The sequence below is a fragment of the Oryzias latipes genome, chromosome 15 (assembly GCF_053564925.1).
Source record: "Oryzias latipes strain Hd-rR chromosome 15, Olatipes_Hd-rR_3.1".
NCBI lineage: Eukaryota > Metazoa > Chordata > Actinopteri > Beloniformes > Adrianichthyidae > Oryzias > Oryzias latipes.
In genome coordinates this window covers 23,453,620-23,477,868 of record NC_136251.1, presented here as the reverse complement: position 1 = coordinate 23,477,868, position 24,249 = coordinate 23,453,620, and the positions used below count along the sequence as shown (strand labels likewise).

General features: G+C 40.9%; 1 protein-coding gene across 5 annotated transcripts in view; it reads left to right on the top strand.

Annotated features, from left to right (window-relative positions):
* Positions 1-24,249, top strand: part of zmiz1a (zinc finger, MIZ-type containing 1a) — a 95,003-nt gene that overhangs the window by 48,571 nt on the left and 22,183 nt on the right. For all 5 annotated transcript variants that reach the window (XM_078931855.1, XM_004077107.5, XM_011484426.4 and 2 more), the window contains 3 exons: positions 16,837-16,948; positions 19,341-19,454; positions 22,173-22,278. In XM_078931855.1, coding sequence (XP_078787981.1) covers positions 16,880-16,948; positions 19,341-19,454; positions 22,173-22,278 — 289 coding nt within the window. In that variant the 5' untranslated portion in view covers positions 16,837-16,879. The remainder of the gene's footprint in view (positions 1-16,836; positions 16,949-19,340; positions 19,455-22,172; positions 22,279-24,249) is intronic.

The window sequence follows — 24,249 nt, the reverse complement described above, 5'->3', positions numbered from 1 at the left end:
GCTGGATCGCTTACAGCGACGCCGTAACCCGGAAGACCAGTAAGCGGTTATGGAAAGTTAATAGAATGTTATAATATAAAGTAAAATGCTTTGAAGATAAGCTGTTAAAAATTGTGAAGACATTAAAATCAAGCTGTAAATATGCATATGTCTGTTGGAAAATTGCAGTATTTTGTGCAACAAATCCCTAGTGCTTAATAGTTAAACTGTCTCCTCGCTTTAGTTTTACTTTTTAAAATGGTTTTAAGCCTGAGGGTAGCCCTCCTGATTATAGCATGTCATTATTTTCCAGTTGTTACATTACTACTTCTATTAAATTATCATATGAAACAAATCGTTAACCAAAATGAACAACATGAGTCTCATTTTTACCACAGTAAATGTAGTTTAGTTGATTAAAACTATAAATAATCAAAATGTGCATTTACAAAACAAGAGTTGAATTCTTGCAGCAACAACAACAACGTATTGTTATTTTTAAGATTTTCCATAGGATTTGACAGAAAGCATAACTTAAGTTCCTTACAAAAACCCAAAACTTGTGAAAAAAACCCTCACAGTGAGTGTTCTTTAATGGGACAAAAGACAAACTGGTTTTAGCAGAAAGTAAACATTCTTTTTTTGTGTTTTAGCTCACACCTCTCTGTAGTTTCTTGTCTATATATTAAATGAGTTGCAGGAGTGGGGGCTCATTAAAATGCAGGTTGCACATTGAGCTTGGGAGACCAATTATCTCACCTAGTTCTTTTACAATAGCCGAATATAAAAGCTCTGTGCAGTGGGCCACTCCCACATAGCATGAAAGCCTCAACCTCTTCTCCTCCTCGTCTCTCACAGTTCCCCTCTCCAGCTGTCTGTTCTTACCAGAACATCAGTAAACAGGCTTTTCACTGGATTTGATGGAGTGCCGCGGTTTTGATCTTTTGGGGTTTGTGTAAGCAGGGTGGGTACGCCTTTGAATGCCGCGGCGTGCTCTGCAGGTGGCGCTGGACAATGGCGTTACAGCCATAAATGTGTACAATAGATGAGACTGTTACAGCGCACATGGTGCCATCCTGCTTTCTGACAGGAGTGTCTTGAGAGGATCAGAGCGCCTGGAGCACCGAGGCTGTTCCCGGCCACATGCTGTACATCAAATATAGATGCATGTGGGAAGAAAGTGGAGCACGTTAGAGGCCCCATATAGGCAACCTGCTCATCAAACACCCGCCTTTATGGTATACATATACGTAATCTACATCCCCCAGCTTGTCTTTGATGCGTTTTCATGTGAAGGTGTACTTTTTGAGGATTAAACACTAGCAGTTGTGTATAATAGCAGGCTAGCAAACAGTGTAAATTAAAAAATGGCCATGTGATGATGTTCACATACCTGACGGATCGTTATGTTTAGTTGTCGTCACCTTCCTGCCCAACCAGTAGAGGGCTGTTGATCACACAAGTTCCCTTTGTTCTGCAGAGTGCTGACATCTGCTTAAGTGCTGGAATGGTTATTCTATTCATCACAGCCAAAGACAGAACATCCATCAGCAATAGTTTTGATCACCAGTTAATCATTAAAGTAATTTGTTAAGCGGTTGACAAATTACTTCTGGTTCCTGGACAGGGAGAACTTGCTACTTTGTTCTGTCTGTTTGTAATTTAAATATTATGAGGATGTGATTGAAGTGTTTAATGATTAGAGAGGGACGCCATGAGGAGAATGCAACTGTTGTCATGGAAACTGCTACTATTTATACTACTTTATTTGTCAGGTGACATGTATGTTAGATTGCCAACACCAAAAACAACCCAAAAAATTCTAACAAATCAAAACAACAATATTACACCTATTATTATGTGTTACCATCATTTATCAGTTTTTATGTGCTATTTTGAGGCAAGTGGAAAAACTCTGTATATGTAAAAGTCTGTATATTTTCTAATATGGGAATCCAAATGCTTGTTTTGCACAGATAAAAAACTAATGTGAAAAAGTGGGTTGACTTGTTGGCACCACGTTTGACTGAGAGAGTCGATCTAACTCTGAAAGTTCTTCTCAAGAAATAATAAACTGTTTCATTCTGTATTTATCACCAGTAAATTGGATTTAGATTTAAAAACTGGTTCTATTCTGCATTTTTTTGCTTCTTTTATGTAAAAAATGAAAATACTTTTTTTTTAATAACTTTTCTTTTTGGACTTTAGATTACAACTTCAAAATAAGAATGAATGAATGGCGTGAAGACTTTTGGCTGATTCAGGTGCTTGTGGCATTTTTCTGATGATGGAGAACAGATCGAAAAAAAATGAAAAATTCTATTTCTTTAATCAAAATCATGAATCAGGAGCAGACGAAAAAATGCAGTTGGTAAAAGCTTGTAGGTGTGTCTGTATAAACATACAACGGCGAGACACGAGCTCCCTCTTCCACTCCATTCTGTTCCATCCACTTGTAGATGGCTAGATCCATAGACGTCTTCATTTTCCTCGTCTGAGCTGGCATCTGGAACAAAACTATACAGCTGGACAGCTCCAACATTGCTCGCCATCTTCTTTCACCGGTAATGTTAGGTTGGGGTGGTGAGGGGCTGTAAGCTAGCAGGAGTAAGTGTAAACAAAGAGATGATGGGAAGTGGAGAAAGGCTTACTCCCCGCCAACAGCCCGCCTAAAAGATGATTGGAGCATGACTTTAAGACACATTTATAGAGGTATGATTGATTATAAAGTACATTTTATTATTAATTTAAATAAAAAGTGAGTTACCATGTCTTTCTTCTAAACACCAAGTCTGTTTTATGATCCAAAATGTGAGATGATGAAAGATGATTAACAGCAGAAGATGTTATTGCCCCCTTTTTTTTCCTTTGGTGCAGCATTTTAATTGGCTACAAAACTTGTCAAGGCCTGGAACCTGATTTGATTTGATATGCTCCATGGCTGAGGAAACATCTTCTTTCCTCCCTGAAGGTGTTGTTAAAATCTGACTGACTTCATTAATAGGCTGATCTGGATGTAATTAAGAGCGAGCAGAGGGTGGCAGCGTGGAGGAAGAAAGTGTGAAGGAGAAGGATTTTCTTTTTCTTTTTCTTTTTCCAAGTCTATCTGTCACCTATATTGACACGCTAAAGGGTGAAAACGTAAAAGTAGAGTAGAGATAAACATCCGAAGATGCAAGTTGACTCTCCTTATATCTCATTTATTTGATCGCTTCAACTGAAAAAACGGAGCTGCCAAATGTGGTGTGAGAAGTTTTGCTTCATTTGTCTGTGATTAGACTGCTCATCTGCTTTTGGTTTGTGTGCGTGCAGATAATGTGAAACACTCTCTTGCAACAGTTTTTCTGTCCATGTGTTTACTGGGTGGAAAGCATAAATTGGAGACAGAGCGTTCCCCGTCTGCACGGCTTGGAATTGGGTTTGCTCTCGGAAAGCTGGCTTTCCTCTCAGGAAGTGTTGTTCCTCACCACTCTCCATAAACACTGGAAAAGAGACCCAAAGAAAATGTCCTCGACTCACTATTTCCACTGTAAACACACTGACATACACATATTACACTGCTCCCACTCTCAGCTTTCTCCCGGCTCTCCCCTTTTTCTTAGTTTAAGTGCATTTATTTGCATTTGGTCTGAAGATGGTATAATCCAGAGATATACAAACATAAAGTATACTTATTGTTAGTGTTTTTTGTTTTTATTAACATCAACAATTTAAAAACTACAAGATTTATGTCCGTTAAATTCGAGTTGAATGTTGTTCCTTATTTATGTGAAGAACACTTAATTACTCTGATCTTAATTTTAAATATGAATATTTAAGTAAAGAAATCATGTTTGGAGAGTTTAAAAAAATGTCGTCTAAATTGCCTAAAAGTTCTCTTCTTAATAGATGCATTTAAGTTCATGCTCAGAACTTTTGAAGTTTAAGGGTGTTGAAAAATGGTTAGAAAATATCATTTCTATGTTGGTCTTAAAGATTATAAAGCAAATATTTAAAAATGAAATCAACAATTGGGACCATCATTTTGGTTTTTAACACGTCAGCTTTTATAATGTGAAGTTGAACATGTGTCTTTCTTATCTTCTTGCTGCTATTGTGTCTGCTGTCGTTGGGGTAGACTAAACTGACTTTACCACCCAGAAGCCTCATTAGCTTTACCTGTGTGTGCACAGGTATGTCAAGAGGCTGAAGGCAGAGCGATGGAGTACCATAAAGAAAGTGGTTTAAAAAAAAAAATCTTTTTTTTTCATTACATTTCCTCTGCAGTGAAAAAGGTGACAAGATGGACACTCCATATCTCCCCGCCGCACTAGAAAACTCATCTAAATGGAAAACACATTGTCTTCATTATTTTGCGAGAGCTGAAAGAACAGGGTTGTCATGGTAACAACCATCTGAGCAAGCGTAAGCGGGCGGCCGAGGGGCTGGTTTTGGGGCGAGAGGAATGGAGAGAAGAAAAAAGAAAAAGGAGGGGTGGGGGGGGACTGGGAGTCAGGAGAGTAGGGGCAGGATGGTGGGAAGGGAGGAGAGAGATGGAGGGGCAACAAAATAGATGGAGGGATGAAAAACTGGAGATTTGAAGAAGAAGGGGAAACAAAGATGAAGGTGTGATGGAGAGACAATAGAATGCAGGGAATTCCTATTCTAGTGGACCCGAATGCCACCAACAACCAGTTAGCACCTTTTAGAGACCAGGTATTAATTTCAGTCGGCTGCAGGAGGAAATCTCAGTGAAACTACCGGTACTCTAATTGCGTCTATTCACTGACTGTAAGACAGCTTGGCTGAAAGAGTCCTCCTCCCTCCTCGGGTTCCTAACAGGAAGTACCCACTGGCTTCAAGAAGCCAAAATTCCATAGACGTCTATGGAGAAATAAGCAGCCATTATATTTTTCAGAATAACAATTCTTGGTCTACTACCTTATTTAACATGTTCTTACTAATTCATTTTTGCATGATTTCTTTTTTGCAGTGCAAGTTATTCAAGTTATAAACTGACCAATCAGATGCCTCAATAAAATAATGCGGTTTCATGTTAGACATTCGAAGTGTTTGTTTGACAGAAAGCCCGCTTTCAGTGGACTTCCAATAAGCTCACACCTAATTGGTGAGAGTGGATCCCATAGAAAAATTGACTTGGTCTGACTTGGACCAATCACTGCTCACTGACATTGCCTGCTTCCGACATGGCGACATCCTTATTGCAAATAAATAACAACAGGATCATTTTGTTGGAGCTGAACGTAAGCCATTTTCAAAAGGTGACATCACACTTATCCAGTCAATGGACTAACTGCTGTGTTTTTGGTGCTGGCGTCTGATCACACATCAGGTCATCCATCGTAGTTCAGTGAAGGACGGGGCTTTCTTTGAGCCGGATCTTTGTTTGTTTTTTCATAAACGCGGCGAGGTGCGACTGTTTCTCCAGCAGGGTCTGCCGAGCCACAGTGGTGGTCAACAATCTTCCTTGCTGCTGTCTTTATTAAAATGCTCCCTAACATCAGTCCTTGGCAGCAGCTAGGCCAACACCAACGCCCTTCATCAAATATTTACCCTTTCTGAATCTGCGACACGCACCAAGGACACATCAAATAAACCAAAGTGCCAAGGCAGTGTCTAATCCAGCTGAACCCCCAACACCACAGATTCAGCCTCTCCTCAATGCTGGGTGGATTTCTTTTACGGCTCTCCTGTCAATTTGACATCAACATGAGGATTAGATTTGCTGCCACAGAGAAAGAAGACTAACTGACTGTTTATTTAAGTTTGTAACTGCATTTCAAATCTCTTGCCAGTGGCGTTGATATGACTGAGGCTTGACACAACATCATTATGGCAGCCATCAGGAGATTAAGGAAATTAAAGTAATTGCTCAGGTCTTTGTCGTTTAAATATGCTCCCCTGGAGTGTTTAGTTTGGCTTTAACATCTATTAAGACTTGACATCCAACCCTGTGTCTGTGCAGATGATATTGTTATTAGTTGCTGTGAAAATGGATAGAACAGGGAAACTAAATGCTTTTCTCCTGATATGTTTGTCATGGATTAAAACATCAGCCATCTTTGTGCAGGGTCGTCTGTGGCGGTAAAGATGCTCCTCAGCTGCAGCCATGGCAGAGAAAAAAGTCCAAACATCAGATAATAAAATTAAAAGGCGTCCGAGCTTTACAGGATCCGTCTGAGAACGGTCTCGCTCCAGATGTTCAGTCGTGGCCGAGAAAGGGGGAAGAAGGCTGCAGCTTGTGATTGACCAGCACTTAGGGAAAGAGATGGGCCGCCTCTTTGCTCTGCCTGACTGCCTGGCCAGCTGTGTGGCTGCCTGTAGGTCTTAGTGATTCATGTCACACTGTAATTGGTTTACCTGCTCCCTGTGTGTCTGCACTCTGAGAGGACCAAAACAAATTACCCAAGGATGACCTCTCACCATGTCCCGCCTGCTCTGCAGCCGTTCCGCCCCTCCCATCCCACTCAGTTTGTCTCACCCCACCTCTCACTGCATGCAGTGTCTTTCTGTCTCCTGTTCCCATCCTCCTTCTAAACACCTTGAATCTCCAGAGCAGTGCAACCTTTGCTAGTGAAAGCATGCCTGAGTACAATTACACACATTAAAGCCTCCTGAGGCCTTGCAGCGTGTCCGCCCGCAAAGTCAAACATCCCTTCGACATGTTACACACACTTGCAGGCGTATAGATATGCTGATAGAATGGAGTTGGGATTACAAATAAACGCTTACACTGAAGTGTTTTTGTAAAGTATTTTGTTCGAGCTGGAGTGAGTCACGTCAGCCTTTCGGGGCTGTTTTTTGTGCTTTTTCGTGTCAGATAATACTTGTGTGGATTGTTCTTTCATTGAAAGAAACCGGTGCTCTGTGTACACCATTAGGTTGTTTCCTTTCTGCGCCTAGCAACATTTTGTCTTTTTCTTTTTGCCACTCTCACTTTTACCTTCACACAGGGCTGATCAACAGAGCAGCATGAATGAGTGCAGCAATCTCTCCGTGTTCCTGTGCTGGAAGCCTCAAAGGTTATTCGGCTGCTCCTGTAAAAAGCCTCCTGTCAATGGATTTAGTTTGGATGGAGCAAGGCAAAAAGGATGATTGGTTTCCGTTTGCTGTATCACAGCTTCACAGGTTGTTCTTTCACATAGAAAGTGGTTTGTGTGCGTGAAAATATTATTTACATCTCTAAACATGTCCTGGAAACTTCCGTGCTCTAAAGAAACTTTTTTTGCTTTTCTTTGAAACGCTATTTATTGTTGGCAGCATCTTCCATATAATCATAATGTTGTGTAAGGCAACTGATTATTGGTCAGGTTTTTATTTTGCATGGAAAAAATGCTGCTTGGTGACATTTTTCTATTCTTCTGCTCAAATCATAAATAGGAAAGTGGTAAAGTTCCCCTCTGATCATCATTTGATCTATTTTAAAAGCGTTCCCAGTGGTCTTTTGATTATGATTATGCTGTTTTTAGCCAAAATCTAAATATCGGAGTCATTTTCTGGGACATAGGTGCTGCAGAGCGGCAGAAGTTCATTAGAAATTTGCCTGCATAGTGAGCGGGAGTGTTAGCACCAACCCCAACCTAACATTACTAGAGCAACAAAAATGATGACCAATATTAGAGCTATCCAGCTGTACAGTTTTGAGCCAGATGCCAGCTCGGACAAGGAAAACGAAGACATGCACTTCTGCAAGTGTATGGAAATTTGTCTGCAAGTGGATGCATCAGAATGGAGCATAGCAGGGAACTTGTGACGTAGTAACTTGTAGTAACTTGTACGTCACTCTTACAAGCTTTTTCCAATGCCATACTTAAGCATCTGCTCTTGATTCACAAAGATCTTAACAAAGAGATACTCAGTAATGTCATTTTTAGCTTAGTTCTCTTTATATATAGGTCCTCTATCATGAGAAAAATACCACAAAAACACAATTTTGAATTGGATCTTTAAAAATCTCTCCAAATGCTTAGCTAAAATGAGAAGATTGCAAACTAAGAAAAACTCAGAAAGACTTTTAGAGTACTACATGAACAATCTCTCAAGATTATTTTAGATTATTGCAAGAAAACACCTTGTTAGAAGCAAAGTACAGTAATAGAAATGATGGGAACCTAAACTTTTGCACTGCATTGTGGGAGGGAGCTTGTGCATTTTTCTCTGGCAGAGTGAGAGTGCCAGGAAATGACCTAAAATGGTATTGTTGTCCTAAGGATCATTGAAGAGGACACTCTTTTTGAGTAAACACTCTGTGTAGCAGCATGCAAATCTATTTGCATTGGGCATGATCAGCACACACACACACACACACACACACACACACACACACACACACAGGCCCCTGTTCATCCACGCACACACCATTTTTGGATGACTTATTTTTGGGAAATCGGATACAATAATGTTTCATGTTTAGCTTAGATACCATCTTGTCATGAAAGATGACTGAAAGCAAACAGAGGTCAGTTCTTACACAAACTCAAAACATTATAAAAATCTGTCTCTTATTTGATAGCCAATTGGAGCTGTCGCGTAATTGTCAGAAATGTTTTTGAGTTGTCTAATTTGATTATTTACTTTTTTATATTTTATCTATTTTTTTGTTGTGAAGTCACAAATAGTCCAATAACTGTCCACTGCATTTTGTATTTGTGATCACTGAATGAGAAAGGTCATAATGTTTTCTAAAGAAAACTGTTGTATTTTGAGCTTCTTAGTAAGTGGCATCTTATGTTGTTTATGTAATACTTCAGAGTTTCCTTGGATATCTAAATTGAAATGGAAGATACAGATTTTTTTGTGGTTAAATGAGGTTGTCTGATAGAACATTAGCAGGAGAAAAAGTGAAGCAGCAGCAATGCGTGATTTGTTCCACCAAGTACAAAAAGGTTAGCATGCTTGTTATTTTTTTTCCTATAAGAGTTGTGCTTTTAGTGTCAAAGACAAGGGTAGCGGAGGGCATAGATATGTTTTTGCTCTCCCTAATGACACCAATACCATTTCATGGTTTAGTGAGCAGATTGAATCACACTCGGTCTTTGTAAGGCTCTCTCCTCCTGTCTCTGTCTCCTCCCCTCCTGCACTTCATCACACTCTCCTCTGGCAAATGATCACATGCACGTGCATATGCTACTGTGCATCAGTGTGTTACTCTCACCCCTGGTGCATGTGGTTTAATTGCATGTGGGTCAGCAGTTTGTCAGCGTTGAAACCGAAGGACATGGAATTTGTCAGTTTACCCATTCAGCAGCCACAGGGGGCGGTGTGTGAGCTAACAGTTCTGCTGGAGTCAGGCCCATAAGGTTATCTTTACACAGAGCTGTCAGACTGCACTGTCAATCACGCCACTCTCTTTTACTCTGTTGCACTCTGACCACTTCCTTTTGCATGATCTCAAAAACAGTGGATAAATCTGCGTATCTCAGAATACAACGTTTGAGTTGAATGCACAGAAACGGAGGCATTCTCTGAGGACTTGGTCATCAGCACTCCCTAAACTCGCATTCTGCATTTTGGACCTCACATGTGATAGGGCTTTCATAACAGCGGAAAATCCTATGTGTTGGCCCAGGACATGCAATTTTCCCTCTATAGTATTTTTAGTCCTCAGCAACTGGAAGGTTCTACAGAATAAGGAGTTCATTCATTCATCATGTGATGCTCCATCCTGCTTACTGATGACCTGATTTCCTATCTCATGGTTAGATAGATGGCCCCTCACAGTTGGTTCGCACTAGCCAATAAAAAACGAAAACACAGACACATTTAAGAGGCAACGACAGGACAGACTATTCACAGCTGGGCGGGATGATTCAATGCAGTGTTGTGATGGATCTGATTTTGCATAGTCAGTGTTGTAAATTCCCCTGCCATCTAAAGGCATTAACACACATCATAAATAAATATAGTTAAAAACACACACTTTGGAAGGAAAAGTCTCTGTTTTTCAGGCAACATTCATGCAATTTCAGTATTCAGTGTTTTGTTTTTTTAGGGTCTTAACGTTAATACTTTTCATTCATTCACTCTAACATGTAGTTAAAGGAATTTTTTTTTTTTTTTTTGCATTTTGGACTTTCAGAGTGCTCTGTATCTTTACCAAACTTCATGTATTAGGGATGAATGACTTTTGGACAAACTTCTTACTCTTCTCTGCTATTGTCTAACAAAAAAAAGTGAACGTTGGAGTTAGTCTTTAATTATCTGTGTTAAAGTCCCACTAGCTGTCAAACACTTGGTGTGTGAAATTTGTCCTCCCACATGCAACCCAGCTGCAAATTGTGTACAAACTCTGACTGGCAGGTAACAGTCAAATCTTTAGCTCTACAATAGCCTTAATGGGCGTGTCCAACCAACTTTTAGGCTTGGTTGTCTTACCTGTTTGAGCATACTTTTGGTTATGGCTTGCTGATACAATATCACCTCGTAAGTTAATTGCATGCGTTGACCCACGCTCAGTTATCCCCCATCTCCTGGGGGAGCAGTGAGCTGCAGACACAGCCGCGTTCGGAAACCTTTTGGAGGTTTAAACCCCCCAATCCAACCCCTTAACTCTGAGTGTCAAGAAGGGAGGCATTTGGTCCCATTTTAGAGTCTTTGGTATGACTCAGCCTGAATTTAAACTCAAGACCTTCCAGTCTCAGGGTGGACACGAGGTTAACTTCTGAGGTGAGTGTATCGCTGCACCATAACCAAAAGTAAGCTCAAGTAGGTAAGACAAACAAGCTTAACAGTTGGTTGGGCACGCCCATTAAGGCTGTTGTAGAGCTAAGGATTTGACTGTTACCTGCCAGTCAGAGTTTATACACAATTTGCAGCTGAAGTACAAAATAAATAAAGATGTAAACAAACGTTTTCATAAATATGCAATCAAAACAATTACCGCGAAAATATGTTTTTGTCCGATTAAAATATATATTTTTTGCTTTATTGAACTACTTTCTAACAATTAAAAGTGGACTACATTACTTACAGAACAGGTTCATAGAGGTTATTCTGTTCTGATTTTTAATTAAGTATTTACTTGGGCATTCAAAAGATTTCCCATAAGTCTGGCTAATTTTATTTTGCTCTTGCGCATCATTTTTATTCTGATAATTCTGAATACCGGTAATTTCTTCCTTGACTCTAAGAAACTATTTCAAACTCACACCTCCCCCATGTTTGGTGGTGGTATGACTCTGTTTCATTCATATTTGTGAACTTTCTAAGAATGTCAGATCAGATCTACTGCCAAAATCATTTTTATCCTAACATTCAGCATATATGAGCCTGTGCGTTTGCTTTGACAGCTCATTTCATTTGATGGAAATTTCTTTCAAAGGGCTGCAACGTGGTTTAGTGGTTCTTACCTCATTGCAAATCTCTTCTGTTTTTTTTGTGTGGAGTTTGCAGGCTCTCCCTGTATATGTGTGGGGTTTTTTCCGGTTTTTCCTCCCACAGTCCAAAAAACATGCTCTTTAGGTAAATTGGTGACTTGATTGTCCCTTAGGTGTGAATGTGTGCGGTTGTTTTGTCAGTGGACCGGCAAACTGTCCTGGGTGTGCCCTGCAGTCATCCTTCAGCAGCTGGGTTGGCTTCAGTGACCCCGTGACCCCAAACAAAGCTTTCTCAGATTTAGAAAATGGATGGATGGAAATTTATTTCAATCTTCTGTTAAAACTGTAAGAATCAAATGTTTATTTTATGCCCATCAATGCATGATAAAATGATCTATCTTTAATATTCAGTAATTGTTCAGCACACTATATAACGTTATCTACTTCTCTTTTATTCTAATGAAGGACCAATCTATCTACTAACTCATTTACTCAAACAAAAAATCTCATAAGACTTAATCTTTTGATCTTTTTTGAAAATATATATCCTATCAATAAACTTTTTAACCCTTCATGCTAGGTGCTGTTTTTCTCCCAAGTCTTCCAAAAAACAATTACACCTTCCCACACATCATTTGTGTTCCAAATTTAGCTAAATCGAACACTTTCGGAGGGTTCAAATTATTGTTTTCATTTCGAAATAAGGCCCTAGTAAATCATTTTATCTCTTCAAATGTATTTTTTTTTGTTTTATTTTGAATGTTAATGCAATTTTAAACAATATTCTGCACCCAAGAAATCTTATGCATATTATGGGATCCCTTCCCTTGGATTCCTGTAATCGCTGCAACTTTTTAAGGCTTAGAAAAGTTGGTGAAAGTACTTATTAACCAAAGAATCAAAGTGATTTATATAAGAGAATTTAAAATAATCATTAGTTGCAGCGCTGATCTCACTGTAAGTATTCCCCAAACGCAGTAACGATGAACCTCAAAGTGTCACGCTAATTAAGGCTTTTGTAACTCCCATCAAAATGAACATAATCAGCTGAAACAGAGAACAGCTCTGTGTTCCCTCGTTTGATCTCACACTCACAGAGCAGTGAATTAATCGTCCGTTCCCGGGGGTATCTGGTGGTGCATACCTGCACTATTCCACCACTGAAGCTCCATATTTATAGAAGGCTACAGAGCGGCTAGAGTATCCCCACATCACAGCTGTTTGCATTGCAGTGTTGGGTGTCACATAGCTGCCCAGTGCAACTGCGGTTGTCACATTAAAACAGAACATAAACAAGCAGCAGTATTTAGAGTTTATTTTTTTTCCACCCCGGGGACAAGCCATTTCCCATTTTTATAGAAGCTGGTGGTTGCGATGGTGTGCAGAGGGCTGTTTTATAAAGCCCAGAGGGAGCGATATGACTAATAGTTGGCTTTGTTGAGAAGGAAAAGGAGAGCGGGAGAGATTAGTGATGGAGAAGATTAGGAGAGCCTACAACATAAGCAGAAACAAGGCAGAAAGACATAGAGATGATGGCAAAGAGAGTCTGGAAGTGAATAAAGAAGCTAAAGACAGAGAGATTTGAATGAACTGGGGGTAAATAAAGACAAAAAGAAAGCAACTTGCTATAGGAGTTTGCCATTAGAGATAATGGTGTGTGTGAGAGATGGCTGGTGGCTTTTACAGACACACTGAGAGCAGTGAGTGTGGGAGGGAGACGGAGATAGAGGCCAACACAGCTGAGTGGTGTTGATTGGCCTGTTTGAAAACACATGAACTGCAGACGGTGAGGGAGAGAGGCTCTGTGCGGCAGGATAAAGTGTCGCTCTGTGCCGTGCCACGCTGCAGCCCAAACCACATTAGAGCAAATGAATCCATTCCACCTCCTGTTATGGCAGCTCCCACTCGGGGCCCCGGGAAGGAGTATGAAGGGACAAGAAAGGGAGTGGGGGGGAGTGGCATGAGAGAGAAGAAAATCATAGAACAGAAAATGGAAGGTGGTGTAAGGAAAAGTCACAGGCTGGGTGGCTCCAGTAATGAGTGAGGGTTGCAGAAAATGAGAGTAAAAACAGACAGTGGAGGTGGGCAGAGAAAAATCTGCAGACCTGTAAGGGAAGGTGATGGGTGGGAGAGTAGATCACTGTCCAGGGAGCAGGAGTAATACTTGTTCTTCCATTGATAATGATGTTGATCTCTGTATAAACTAGGGGTCTGCAACCTTCAACACCACTCAGGCCAGTTTCTCATTGACCAAAACTTACTGGGAGCCACAAAGTCTTGTTTCACTCTTTAGAAAACTTCAACTCTGCTGTTATTTTTAACTGAACTTTTGCTTTTCTTGGCAGTAAGAAAAACATTGAAACGTCTAAAGAAAGTAGCATTTTATTCAAATTATAGAATTTGTTTTTCATCATGACAAAGAATAAAAATCAGAAATCATTGTACTTCAATGAAAAATGTTAAACAAACAAAGGCATTTTCTTTTAACTTGATGTAAGTCTACTTTGGTGAGCTGTCATCCCTTTCCTTAGTTACTAAAGTTAACCTGAACACTAATATGGTTTTATTATTTTATGATTCAATACGAAAAGTATATGACTTTTATAGAAATACATTGTTTTGTCTTCTCCCCTCCGAATAGCAACTAAACATTATTACGTATCCTAATAATAGACGGAGCTTAAAGAAGAAACTTTTTGCCAATTATTTGCTTAGTTTATGAAATTTGTGGAGGGATAATGAGGCCTCTTGATTCAATGCAATATCAACAGCGGTATCAACATTTTCACAAAGTGTATAAGGAGCATTTTTGCCATAAACTCATAAATCTAACTAAATAGATTTAAACCAATCCAACGATCATTTTAATTTCTTTAAACAGTGAGCAAAACTATGAAATAACTCCTTTTTTTATCTGTTAATTCATTAAATCTCTGCTTTTTAGGTCTGAATATGAAAACCCATCCTAACAGAACATGTTTCTTTTACACAATTACCAGTTGAGCATCTCTTGTGCTAGAAATGTCCTTCTTCAAGACCCCTTTGGAAACCCCATCAAACTAAAACTTTAAATGTTTAATCAAAAAGTACAAGAAAATGACTTTAGCCTTGAAAAGCTAGGCTTTATAGCAGTGAGACATGGCTGGCTGTTATTATAGTTGATTAAACATAACAGATCGCCACTTAATAGACAAACTCTCCCTGATTTTTAATTTAAGAACCAACAAAATAACAGTTTTCTTTTAAATCATTAAAAATAGTGTTTATTTGTTACGACTTTTGTAACTAAGATGAAGCAGTTCTTAAAAAGTACTTTTGCACGAGTGTATGAGGCCATTACATGATCTTCTTTCTTATTCCTCCTACCTCTAAAGACTAGCGTGACAAGGGTGATAGTTATAGGTCTGAAAAAAGAAATTACTAGTGGTTTGAGCTGATCATACATGTTGTATTTGCTCATGCGTGTTGCTGATAATGAGATAATTTTTCTCACTTTTCCCCTTTTGCTTTCCTCTGTCTTTTCCTGGTTGAGTCTGGTTCTGCCCACCCCTGTCCTGCAACAATCCAATGACTTTCATAACTGGGATTTTGTTTTCTTATTTTTTAGCCCTGTTTCCTCCAACCTAATTTTTTTTTCCAGCCAACAGAGCTAAAAAAAAGGGACAGGTTGCTTCCTTTAATGTAGCTGTTGTTGCTAGTGGTTTATTTAAATCAAAGCTCTATCCTCCCACAGCATTTGCATTGTAGTCAATGGGGGCTGATTAGTTTCTGTAACTACATATTTAGTGACTACTACTTCATTTTGGACAGACTCCAGTTGGTTTTCTTCTCATCTATAAAATGAAGAAGTGCAACAGTTGTCACTTAACTATAATTGGATGTGCAGTCTCTCTTCCTTTGGACCCCTCCTAAGTGGTGCTGAGTGCAGCAGATTTAGATGTTGGCCATATCTCTTATTGGTCTGTGCAAACTGAATAAAAACGGCTAGTGAAGCACACACAGAAAATCTGTTCTGTAAGAGTTGCAGTTGTTCCCACAGTAAAGGGGAAATATCAGGTTCACTCTGATCGTGTCACAAGGTAAACAGGATGTGCAGGGGTGTGGTGCTGAAGTATCTTGTCATCTGAGAAAGTCTACCTGTCAGGTAGATTGACTTTGCATCTTAGAAACAACCTGGTCACCTCCTTCCTGAACAGAACAGTTTATCTTCTGATGGAGTGATGGGATTCTTTGTGCTACAAAAGGCTAAGAGGAGGAATTTACAGGTTAAGATGCATCCCACACCTTCCTACACGCTTTCAGTCTAGCTTCACTGTGTTGCATTCAGTGGAGCTGGAGAGAGAAAAAAACTGGTAATCAATAGCGTAGCTGGTTGTTGCCGGACTGGACTGCCCTGTTAGCGGGCTGTGAAGCCGCCTGCCTGCCCGCAGCATGGGATTTGTAGCACTTGTCAGGGCTTAAAGGACCCTTCCCTGAACCACTTGTGACAAAGACATGCTCCTTAGCCACAGGAGAGGGAGACATCTGCTGGATGCTGAGAGGCACGACAGCGAAGCAGCACTTAAAGTCGTGGTCATTTCATGCTCAGTTAGACTGGGCGCAGTCTGGAGAACCACGCCATGTAAACAGAGAGGAGTCGGCCAAATATTTGTCCTCAGTAATGCCAAATAGTGTATAAATGAACTCCAGGTCACTCTAATCCTGTAATTCTCAAAACCAAAGGGTTCCTTTGAAGTTTACGCTCTCCACTAAATTAAAGCAAGGAATTACTGCTTTTGAGTTTACTTGATCTTAGGCGTATGTGTCGAATGAAGAAAAAAAAAAAGGTAAATATGTGTCTCTGTAATAACCAACAGCAGTCTGAGCGTCACACATGAGAACTCCGACTGAGCTGAGCCCCTCCGTCGCTTTGCTCAGTGGGGAATCTTGGGGGACCCTTTATCTGAGCTGTGCAGCTTTCCAGAGCCCTGCCCCCACCCCCACCTGTGGTTCCTCAGTTAGCTCTTTGTGTGGAGGAATGTGGGGCGGCAAAAGCTCTGATGGAGATAAACACAGAGAAGATGGCTAGAGACGGAGGCCCGGTTGGAAAGCCAGCACGATACTTATTAATCCAGGCTCAATCTGTCGCTTTGAGGTGGTCAGACTGAGCAGCTTTTGGTTTCTGCCCATCCTGAAAAAAGTATACAAATAAAGAAAGAAGTGACCTTGAACCTTATCTCTTCTGGCATTCATCCTAAACGGGAGGCGTGCTCTTCACTCGATCCCACAATCAGTGAAACTTTTCTTTCAGTTTCATCATGTCTCCATTTGTCGTTAGCAGTGCTGCTGTGGTTCGTCTTTGTTACACGCATTTGCCAAAAATATGTGCTTGGGGTGCATTAGACTCTTCAATGAGTCAGTGTGTAAACACACTGGCTGCTCTTGTTTGAACATTTGTCAGGCAGCGAAAAATGCTGTTTGAACTTAGCAGGCTATAAACCCGGTGCATGCGAGACCTGACAGTTCTAACAGATGTATCTCTCCTCCTCTCCTTCTTTTGCAGAGTAAAAAAGCTTTTTTAATGGAGTCCCGGTAGAGACATCAACATGAACACGTTACCATCGATGGACCGGCACATCCAGCAGACCAATGACAGGCTGCAGTGCATCAAACAGGTTTGTCCTCTTTTTAGTCTGCAAGGCATCCACTGCATTCTAGAGCAAGATAGCAAAATATTTCCTCACATCACTTTGATCTCTTCCCACCTTATATGGGCATCAGATTCTCCAGCCATTAGCTGCAGCTACAGATCATGTTGCAGGGGTCACAGAGAGAACCAAATCTGGCAGCAAACACAAGAATAGACTTCAAAGCAGTGTAGCACTCTCTGCTTCTGTCTCTTTTTTTCCCTCTTGCTCCTCTCATCCTGCGTTTTCCTGACTCTTGACGTATGCCAGACTTTGTTGTGGTTTCGCTTTAAATGACTTGACTGTCAGCTTTCGGGAGACCCACAGACAGATACAGACAGACAGACAGACGTAACCCAGGGCTACCGCCTCTGCTTTTGATTAATAGTAAGCAGAACTCATAGACTGCTTGACTAGCTGGCTGGCTCTGGGCATATTTGTTTATGATGTGTGGGTGGGATCTTTTATATCTCCCAACATCCATGTGACACCAGGCTTTAGAATAAATCAGCGAAGGATGAGGCTTTCAGCCCACAATTATGAGGTGACACATCCTTTCTACTGTTCCCGCTTAAACTCTGCTATGATAACCTTTTTTCAGGCTGATCACTCCCTGACTTTCTATCCATGTGTGGAAATCAGTATTTAATATTTCCCAGAAAAAAATCTATGCTTGTTCTTGATTGCGTTCTTTATTGTCCAGTTTGTCGTGTGGTGTGTACCCTCCTCAGCTCTTGCAGCAAAACATCTCGTCATGCCCCAAACTTCAAAAGGGTGGGATAAGTCGGTGGGCTCAGAGCTTGCAGCAGCTCTGCCAGCAGGGTGCTGTTTTGGTTCGGGGAAAGCCGCTGGCAGAGAGCCAGGTGTTCTGCTGGTAATCATGGAGCCAGGTAGCACTCTGATCTGAGGCTGACCTGAAAACGGAGGGGACAGGGGAAAACAGCCTGTCATCTCACAGAGGACAATCTGTCAAACGTCTGGCTCTTTGTGCGCCGAAAACCCCCGGCAGAGCTGCCACTCAACCCCCACGTCCCCGTTTGTGTCCTCGTCGACAGCCCGCTCCTAAACCCATTGGTGCTATTTTATGCCTGTCCTCCCCCTCACACCGCGGCGGAGGTTGTCAAGCAGAGTCGCTTGTTGAGCTCTGCAGAAGGTGGAGCTGCAAGTTCAGATTTAGACAGACAGCCCCTGCTGTGCTAGTTCTGATTCCTCTGGCGCTAGAGGCTGATACGCCTCCCATCAAGCAGCAGTAATGCCAGATCATATCACTCATCTAGAGCAGGCTCTTCTCCTCCCCATTACTCAATAAGAGCATCTCTCACTTTCTCTCAGTCTCTTCTATTCTTCATTATCAGTCAAACCCCATTGAGAGCCTACAACTAACTCTATAATGGCTAATCTTCTCATCACAAAAGATGAGTCACTGAAGGCCTATCCTGCAGCCCATAATATCACTGAAGGCTCTTGGAGATTTTCTCTCTGTGGGCGGACACCTGACCTGACACATAGCGCTCAAAAACGAAGACCCTCTTTTGTCTCTCACATGACCAAAAAGCTGTCCTTTCAAAAACACTCACCCCTGCTGCCCCCTAAAGACAATAGTTCTACCCTCTCTGCACGAACCCATAAAACAAGACACTTCAGCTCTAGATGAGAATAATAAATTCTTTCAAGTGGGCTCAATCTTGCCAGCTGAGCAAGCTGCAGCTCTGTGCCATTTCAGTGCTATTAACCTTCTGAGCCATGAAGAAAGGAAGCCCAATTTTAAAACCGCTTATTGTGTCCTTCCAGCCTCAGTAGCCGTCAGACACTGAGAAGAAAAGACTCAACTGTTTCAGGCCTCAGTGCACAAGCAAGAGAGACAGACAAGGGACTGAAAGAGATTAGACAACACACCAACGGCTCCTATCGAGTCTGCACACATAGCTGCCAGGACTAAGGTTGTTTTCTTTGTGCAGAGCCAAGTCAGCCAGTGGACTTCTTGTGCCGAGGATTTAACAAGCTGCAATGAGAGGAACTGAGAAAATGAAGATTTGAGGGAGCCATTTGGTTATGGTGTGGGTCACGGAGGCAGGAGATGTGTGTTGCCAAGAGAGATTAACTACAAACGCTGGAATCATTGTTGATATGGGTGTGATCGTCTTCCCACAATGGATCAGAGCATCAGAGCGGGCGTACAGTAGAAGTCAAGGTCCTCACAGGGTTGTGCAGAAACACAAGACATCAAATTGAGGCAGAGTGACGCAAGAATGAAAACCTTCACAACAATTTGGGCTTTTTTTTTCAATTGCTCCTATTGTTGGACAACAATAACCCCCATTATTTGTTTTTGCTTTTCTTTTGTGTGTGTGTTTGTGTGTGTGTCTGTGTGCTTGCACAGCACTTACAGAACCCGGCCAACTTCCACTCGGCTGCCACAGAGCTGCTCGACTGGTGTGGAGATCCCCGGGCCTTCCAGCGTCCTTTCGAGCAAAGCCTTATGGGATGTCTGACGGTACTCAAACACTAATTATGGTTTTTGATGCTTTTTCAGGTACTTTTTAGGAGACAAGCAAAACAACAATTATATGTGAAAGAAGGAAAAAAAACTGTTATATTTACTTCTTTGTTGCCCTTTTTACACAATTATGTTTGTGCCAATTCTTTGTTTTTCTGGCTTTTATGAAAATACATCCCATAATAGTCACAACACACTCCAGAAAAAACACTTCAGATATTTCTGATTGTCAGCTTTGTTTATAAAGACCTTCAAATCCACAGACAAAGTTGAAGGTTTAACATTTTTTCGTGCTCAGAACAGTCAGTCCGGCACAAGCGGAGCAATGTCCAAGCTCATGCATTCACATGCACAAACAGATAAATGCTTATTAATGTGTAAATCACAATTAAAGCCTCTTAAAGGCAGATAAAGAGACACACAATGGGTCTTGCTGCCGAGATCCCCCTCAGCATGGGGCTCTTTCCATCAGCTAAATGGTTTTATCAGACTGGGAGAGTAAACTGCTGCTTATCTGAAGAATTACTGCACGCAACAAGTCTGCACATTCTTTCAAGGATTTGCTGCCGAAATTAAATTTGAGAAAGAGTCTTCAAGCCAGGCGTTGTTCTGTTTGGGCATGTAGAGGTCACTGTGTGATCCATGTTAGCTCATAAAAGATTTCACAACCACTATCAATGCTGTGTAATTAGCTTTGTCTGAGTAAAAACTTTCTTTTGTTTTGGGGAATGGCAGACAAGTGGATTCTCCACACTTTTTTTATTCACTCATGTAGTTTACAAGGAAATAACTGCTTTGTTGGGTTTTGGTTTTCCATGCAGAGACAAATAAAACTGAGTGTCCCACCAACCCAACTCCACTGGCAGTGCTTTAATTTGACTAGTAATATGGGCCTAGATGTTCATCCTCTGAGAGAGATTTAGCTGAAAAAAGGCTTATGAGGGAAAACACTGTTAAATCCATGTTGAATCTATGCTGGCCTCTGTCGCTGGCTGCCTGCCTTCTACAAACCGAATGACAGACTCTCACAGGAAATGAAACAATTGACAACAACACGGTTTGACAAGTTAGGCTAGTTTGCGAGATTAAGTCGGCAGAGTGGTACCTCCGAAACTGATAAAACGTATGTACTGAAAGTGCAAAGCTGTCTTCATTTCATTAAAATGAGTCAACAAGATGGATTATTAAAGTCACTTCAACAGCAATGTCCTTGGTGACAGTAAGTCAAATATATTAGGAGGGTGATCGTTTTTTCTGTGGTAGTTATAATGTTGAGTCATTTTTTTTTAATTTGGTAACTGCAGTCCAGATTATTGTTTTGATCTTTCAACTGTTATATGGTTTCTTATCGTCTAGGCTCTGGAGTTCTTCAGCTTTGCTAACTATCCTCTACTATGAATGAAAAAGAAGTGAAAATGCCGTCTTTGTGTTCCAAGAATGGTCTTTAGTCTTGTTTACTTTCAAAATAAGAGTCGATAGTTTCTCTTTTGGGTGAGAGAGTTCCAACTGGGCGATTGATAGATTTTATCAATTGTTTTGAATGTGCAGTTAAGGAAGATTTATGTTAGGGAAATGTTTTTTTGTTTGTTTTTTTCAGTAGGACCCTGCTCTCTTAGGCTTCTGAAACACATTAAGGCTTAAAATGCCAACTAGCAAAGGGGAGTTTGTTCCCACAAAAGGAGCAGTTTCTTCAGTAATATAGAACTGGTTCAGTTTCACGACTTGAGACTTGGAGCAACAAACCACAAGCTGCTAAATCTGTTTGAAGGCTGTTTCTACCACCAGAAATGCAGAAAGTCAGTGGGAGAAGTGCTGCTCAAGCCACAGCAGCTCACAAAACACCTGCCGCCTTATTGTACAAATTGTTTTACAGCTTTGTATTTAGTTGCACTTTAAATTCTGGAGACCTCCTGGGTACTTTTTGTTAACTATATTCTGTCATTTGTATTTTTTGTCTGAGGTACGTAGAAAGAAATCAATGAAAATTGGAAGTTGAATTTGTTGTGAATAAATCTGAGATTTTATTTTCAGGCCATATGGCCTAGCCCAGGGGTCTGCGACCTGAGAATTCGGAGCCACATGTTAAAGCTTTGGTTAAACAGAAAAAATATTTTTCATTCAAAAAATTAACTTTAAAGTAAAGAATAACTAATAAAGTAAAAAAGAAAAAAATTGTGAACTAACTTAAACTCATTGAAGGACAGTATGTTTATATATTTTTGACAGATTTTTTTGTGCCGCATACTCCCGAAAAATTAGGTGGAGGTCAGTAAAGCACAACCAGAATTATGGTGCATCAGATTGTAAAGCAAACACATTTATGCCAATATAACAGTTTATTTATGTTTATCATAATAGTAACAATGACATAAAGACAAAGAAGTGTGGTGTTTTTCTAAAGGGTGAATTGAGACTTAGTGGCTTCCATTGGGTTGAGTTCTGTGAGAAATCGACCTTTTAAGTATTAAAGGTTGCAGACCTCTGTCCTCTGTTATAGGAGTCAAAATGGATAGATTGGGGGGGCTGCCTCCTGATAATAATTTATGTTTATTTACATAATTAAAAAAAAAAAATAGAAAGAAAACTTAAATGATCAAAAGGTGTTAAAAGAACATTTTAGTTTGGTTAAAGTTTTAAATTGAAATGTTTGTTGTAGTTTAGAAAGGCAACTGTTTTATTCACAGTCTTTTTTATTTTATTTTATTTTTTTTTCAGGTGGTGAGCCGTGTCGCCGCTCAGCAGGGGTTTGACTTGGACCTGGGCTACAGGTTGCTTGCTGTGTGCGCCGCCAACCGAGACAAATTCACTCCCAAATCTGCTGGTAAGACTCTCCACCTTTACAAAATGGAGGCAGATGCATGCTCATTCACCATACCACTTACTGCTGTGAGCACACAAAGCATGACACCTCATTAAAAAAAATGACAATATTCATAATTGAGTAAAGTTTTGACTCCTCAGAACACTGCAAATCTCTAGTTTTACTAACAACCTCAACCACATACATCTGGCAAAAAGCCCACAGAGCCTTATAATGCCATGATATTTTTAGCTCCCATTAAACATTAATGTGCTATTGAGATGAGCTGTCTGAGTGGTATCCTTTGAAAAACATTCTAGTGGACAGTGTTTCTGCACAAGCCTGCACTAGAGAGTGCAGCCGGCGTGCACGCACACGAAGCCGGAGAGCGAGCAGTAATGCTATCCTCAGACATTTATCTATCAAATCCAATTTCCCCCAATCCATACCTCCTCTCCCCGCCTCCCACAGTCCTGCAGGAGCAGCCTGAGCATTTGTCAAAGTGAAGCGTGTAGAGCTGTAAGAGGAAGTGAGGGAATGAGGAAGGCTGATGGCTGGTGAGGTGTTGCTGGGCCACTCTGTTCAGACAAAGCTGTTTCTGGGGTTTTTTAGGACAGATAAGCTGTGTTCAACATTGAGGAGTCAAATTTATTAATATAACCATTTTTTAAATGTTCTTAAAGGCATAAAGAGTAATGAGATCTTTGTTCTCTAAGCCGAAACAATTATGTTTCAGTAAAAGGCCAGAACGTATCAGTTTCTGCTTTTTTCTTTCCTCACATGCTCCATGATGAGAACATTTAATCAAACGTATGATCATCTTTCAATTGTGGCGGGAAGCATCCTGTTGGGAGGAGCCTAAGTGGTCAGACAGACGTCAACCGACATTATTGATTGCTGTCTGTGCTGCTGTGTTGGGATAATGTTATTGTTGTCCAGGCATGGACCGGATTGGCCAGCTGAGCCAGACTGACAGCCAGAATTATATTGGGGGCTGCTGATGGTTCTAAGATCTAATAAAAGGCAACACTGAGTTTCAGGAAGGGTTGTTTATGCACAGAGGACAAATGGGAACTGTGGCGTAATTATGTGAGGTCGAGTGGGGGGTAGACTATGTGATGCATCCAGCCGTCAGCAGAGAGAGGCAGGCTGTGGGCTTGGGAGGCAGATGTGACTCACTGAGCATCAGTCTCAGCTCGCTTACAAGGATGCTTGTCTGAGTACATGGACAAGGAGGAGGGCGCGCGTCCATTAGTCATGTAAATGTTTCAACAGAGATGCAGTGACACATCTTCTGATCATTTAGCTAGATGCAGTGTCAGATTGTTCAGACTCAGCATAATGTTCTGACAGTCTGCATGGCGACAGACGCCTGCCAATCTGACACCTGAGAACCAAGACAAGGCCTGCAGAATCTTGGATGCCGCCGGTGGGCTCCTCAGGGGAAGAAGCGGACTCCTAAGAGTGCAGATCAGCCACTTTGACCATTTCTTTCAGAGTTAATAAGAAGCCAACAAAACAAGTTTATCGTATTCCAACTTTTTCGATACCAAAACGTATTCAGAATGATGTTACTGCAACATGCATGCCAATTTAGCAGCAGTTTGGTCATAAAAAAGACTTTAAACCACTTTAAGACCAACTGCATATTATAATGGCTTCAAAATAATAAAGAATGACCTCCAGCCACCAGGCCTGTCACATAAAGTGGAGAGCTGCAGAAACAGCAGGCTGCTACTGATGAGCTGTCTGGAGATTGCAGCCCTGCAGCGAAGCACCGAGAGATTATTGTGTTGCTCTAATCTGGAATCAGCCTGTGAAGAGACTTATCTGCTGTTAGGCAATGTAGCATTAGCATTGTTTATTTTTGCAGCAGAAGCAGAGCTTGATTGCAGTTTTATATGTTATAGTATCTGACATAGTAAGAGGTTTTTAAGGAGTGTTTTCTGCAGATGCAGCTTTGGGTTATTACTCTGCACTACCTGTGTGTCT